Source organism: Megalobrama amblycephala, linkage group LG1 (genome assembly GCF_018812025.1).
Source record: "Megalobrama amblycephala isolate DHTTF-2021 linkage group LG1, ASM1881202v1, whole genome shotgun sequence".
NCBI lineage: Eukaryota > Metazoa > Chordata > Actinopteri > Cypriniformes > Xenocyprididae > Megalobrama > Megalobrama amblycephala.
In genome coordinates this window covers 3312502-3316766 of record NC_063044.1, presented here as the reverse complement: position 1 = coordinate 3316766, position 4265 = coordinate 3312502, and the positions used below count along the sequence as shown (strand labels likewise).

The following is a 4265-nucleotide window of genomic DNA, read 5'->3' as shown; positions in this document are numbered from 1 at the left end:
AAATGTGATTAAAGATTTGTTTAAACAATCATATTCGTTCACATGAATCAATGGTGTTCATGTATTAGATAAAAAATGCAATAACTTCTTTATTAGAAATGATTTTTCTTCAAGAACCCTCCCTGAAGCACAATCTAGAGCAGTGTTTCTCAACTCCAGCCCTCGGGACCCACTGCTCTGCACATTTTGTATGTATCCCTTATTTAACACACCTGATTTAGATCATCAGCTCATTAGGAGAGTCTGCATGAACTGAATTGAGTGTGTCAGATAAGAGAGACATACAAAATGTGCAGAGCAGAGAACCACTGATCTAGAGTATCTGTTATCCGAACTCTGATTCAATTTGATTAAAAGTAAAATTAAAGAACCCCATTTTAAAATTGCTCATATGTATTACCCTTGTAGTTTATTTTTGAGCAGGTTTTCTGAGAATCTATTGTTTTTATGTTCCTTTTGTTACGATCCCTGGGGGGTATTCCAGAAAGCTTGGTTAACTTACCATTTGATAAACTATAACCTCTGGGTTGATTTACCCCAAACAGGCATACCATGAGTATGTCGGTTCCAAAACACCTGAGAAGAGTTAGTTTAATCAACCTCTGACTGGTTACCCAGAGTTAATGCGCGTGCACGGTGCATGTATAAAGACATTTTCAATGGATCGCCGATTTCACGAGTCACCATGGAAACTCAAAGCGAAAAAAAGAGAGCGGCGTATTTCACAGAGGCGGAGTTGGAAGTTTTAATGCATGCTTATGAGGAGTTTAAGCCAATAATATTAAAAAGAAGCAATACAGCTGCATCGGCTAAAGCAAGAGAGTTGGCTTGGCAAAAAATAACGGACAGAGTAAATGCGTGAGTGTATTAAATTACAAATTTGGTATTGGCTCCCGTTTTATTGAAATGCAAAATAATGAAGTATGACTTATACATCCTTTTGAATATGTTAAATCACTATGAAAGCATTTACTTTTCCTGCCATTTATTTCTTTAGCTTGAAATAATAATGTATATTTCTTATTTAATAAGGTGTAATCCTTCTGGAGCCACAAGAACTTTAAGCCAAGTCAAAATGAAACACAAAAACATTCTGCAAAAAGGTAATATTTGATTACACAATTACTGAACTATTATTATAACAGGATTTAGTATATTCATTCTGTCATGCAGCTAACAGAAAGAAGACTGAAGCCCGTCTAACTGGCGGGGGGCCACCACCACCTCCCCTCACCCCATCTGAGGAGCTGGCTCTGTCCCTTAATAAAGGGCGACCAGTGGTTGCTGGCATTCCAGGGGGCAGTTCATCACACATACTATGCACCACAAGTGATGGTGAAAAAAGGGTGAAATGTAAGTTTACCTCTATGATTTGTTTTCATTTTTTGTCCTGATAAATTACTATCTCTGTCACTTAAAGGCTTTTTGAACAAGATTAATTTTTTATGTAGGCTTATTTTATTTAACTGCATATGATGTATTATTTTCTTTGATAATATTGAGAATTTAACGGGTTGTGTGTTCTTATAGATACTGATGGACGGATTGTATTATTGGACTCTCCAGAAAGAACACAGTCTGTCACAGTTGTAAGTGATTTGTTGTCAGGTACTTTTAGGGTTTTTTTTTTTTTTTTTTTTTTTTTGCCAAATAATGTATACTTGAATATTTGTCTTGTAGGATGAAGATGATGATGACGATGAAGAGACCACATCTGCTGTGACAGAAGTGGACAATGCTGGTAGATCCACTGAGGTATGATGCATACCATTATGATGTATGGCCCCTTTTTGCATTAGAGTAACAAACTGTCATTGTCCTTTCATAGTACATACCTAGGGATTTGCCCACAGATGAGGGTCCTTCAGCCTCAGCACACAATCTAAGCAGGGTAAGAATTTGTGTCCATGTGTCCATATTTGAATTTTATTGTCTGACCAAACAATCTCATTTATTACATTTTTCCACCTTAGTTGCCAGCAAAGGAGCTGTATAAGGTCCATCTTCAAAAACAAATAAGAAAAAGTGACATGGAGATGGACCTTATACAGCTGCAAATGGAAGAGAAAAGGCTCCTCATTAAAAAAGCAGCACTTGAAATAGAATTACTTGAGAATCGCCTTAAGGTGAGAACTTGTCTGAATATTAATCTGTTGCATGTTAAAAGTGGTCTGTCTGTGTCTGTCTCTATCTATCTATCTATCTGCTATCTGTATGTATGTATGTATGTATGTGTGTGTAAAGCAATATAAAAAAAAAACATGTTAATGAATTTTACTTTTATTTTTTCAGGAAATGAAGAAATAAACTGCCTGGCAGACCAGTGCAAAAAAAACTAATAAAAGTAATTTTGACAAATCCTGTCTCTCAAAAGTCTTCCGTCTCTGTTGGCCTCTAAAATCTGTCGGTGTTCCTCTGGGCCATCTTCCTCAATACAAGAAGGGTGGCTCTCTCCTCTTATAGTGGCAATATTGTGAAGCACAACACAAGCCACAATAATGTCGCATGCCCTCTCTGGACTAACCCGGAGCCCACGCAGACACTGAAACCGAGATTTGAGGATCCCTATAGTCATCTCCACCTTGGCCCGTGTTCGGCTGTGAGCCAGGTTAAACCGTGTCTGTGGTCCAGGCTCAGGTTCAGGGTAGGGTGTCATTAAATAGGGCAGACAAGGGTATCCTCTGTCCCCCAGCAAGTAACCATTGTACTGTCCTGTAATGATTGAAGTGTACAACACAAATATAGTAAAAACGAAAAAACAAAAATTGTATAAAGCAAATCATACCCTGCTGAAATGTCTGGCATAATGATGACTCGCGGAAAATTCTGGCATCATGCACAGATCCTGGCCATTTTGCCTCGACATTGGTGATGATTTGGGTTGCCTCACATATTACCTATAGTTAGTGGAAAAAGTAATGACTTTGATGATTTTAAGAAGGGGAAAAAATTAAGTTGTTACCTGCACATTGATACTATGAATAGATTTCCTATTAACATAGTCTCCCTCATTTATTGATGGAGCTTTAATAGGAATGTGAGTGCCATCAATGCACCCAATTACATTTGGAAACCCTGAAACAGAAAGTTATGGAAGTATGAAGTGTGTGCATAATGAATACATGTATAGATATTAATAATATGACTAAATATTAAATATGCGTCATATATTTTACTACAAAGGACAAACCTGCCACTCTGTGGAATTCGTCTTTAATAACAAGCAGAGGTTTATGGCCAGGGAACTGTACAAACGTGGGTAACAACTGTTTAAGTGCCAGACACACTGTACGAATGGCTCTACACACAGTTGCCTTTCCCACATGCTCTGAATCGCCCACACTGTACAAAAAATGGCCAGACGCAAAAAACCTAAGTGCTATGCACAGAATGTTTTCTGTGCTAAGCGCAGAGCCGCGGTTTGTCACATTTGCAATATGCGGTTTTAAAAGACGTGTTAAATAAACTAATGAATCTTTTGAAAAACGATAACGCTCTTTTAAATATTCATTAGGGTATGCAAACACATCAATACGCGGTCTTATAACCCTCTCCCGACGAAAAAAACCTCGTATAATTTGTGCTTCTACGTCCACAGGATCCTCGTCAAAAGGGCACGCCATGCTCACCAACCTTCTGAAACAAAGTTACACTGAAACATAACCTGCTCTCGAGCAGGTTATCTTCAGAGAGTCAGTTGCTATGGTTACATACATACCCAGAAAGTTACCTCTGTTTTTGGAACCGAACGTTGAGGTTATCCACGAACTTACCCTTAAACATACCCAGGTATGTCACATAACCTGCTTTTTGGAATACCCCCCTGCTCATATTGGGCGTTTTACAGTGTTGCGCCCTATAACCAATCACACACGATTCTGTTGAGCTTACATTTGCCATGGCCAATCAGAGGCGTTCAGATTAGTCATCGCTAAAACACCGGAGTTTTGTTCTGTTCGCGAGCTGAACTCAGAATTCTAACTGAATTCTGCACTCGCACGAATGCTCTCAGTCTCAGCATAAACAGATTTGGTGATTGTGCTCTTGAGAGCATTGAAACTAATATAAACAGGTTTTCTATTTACAACGTATATTTGAGCAATGTAGCCAATCACAAACTTACTTGATGATTTCTTGAACGCATGAGTTTTTGTCTGGTGCTGAGATCTGCACACTCAAATCCTCTCATTATAATTTAACTTTTAACAAAAAAGTTATTATGTAGGCCAAATAAGATATTCATTGTACAGTCAGTTTAATCCATT

At 38.1% G+C, this 4265-nt stretch overlaps 1 protein-coding gene across 1 annotated transcript; it reads left to right on the top strand.

Moving 5' to 3' along the window:
* Nucleotides 1–476: 476 nt before the first annotated feature.
* On the top strand, nt 477–3546 carry LOC125249366. The gene is made up of 6 exons (XM_048161651.1): nt 477–1103; nt 1174–1353; nt 1531–1589; nt 1681–1755; nt 1829–1891; nt 1974–3546. Exons 1-6 carry the CDS (start codon nt 1010–1012, stop codon nt 2250–2252), a joined length of 750 nt encoding a protein of 249 aa, XP_048017608.1. The 5' UTR covers nt 477–1009; the 3' UTR covers nt 2253–3546.
* Nucleotides 3547–4265: the final 719 nt, after the last annotated feature.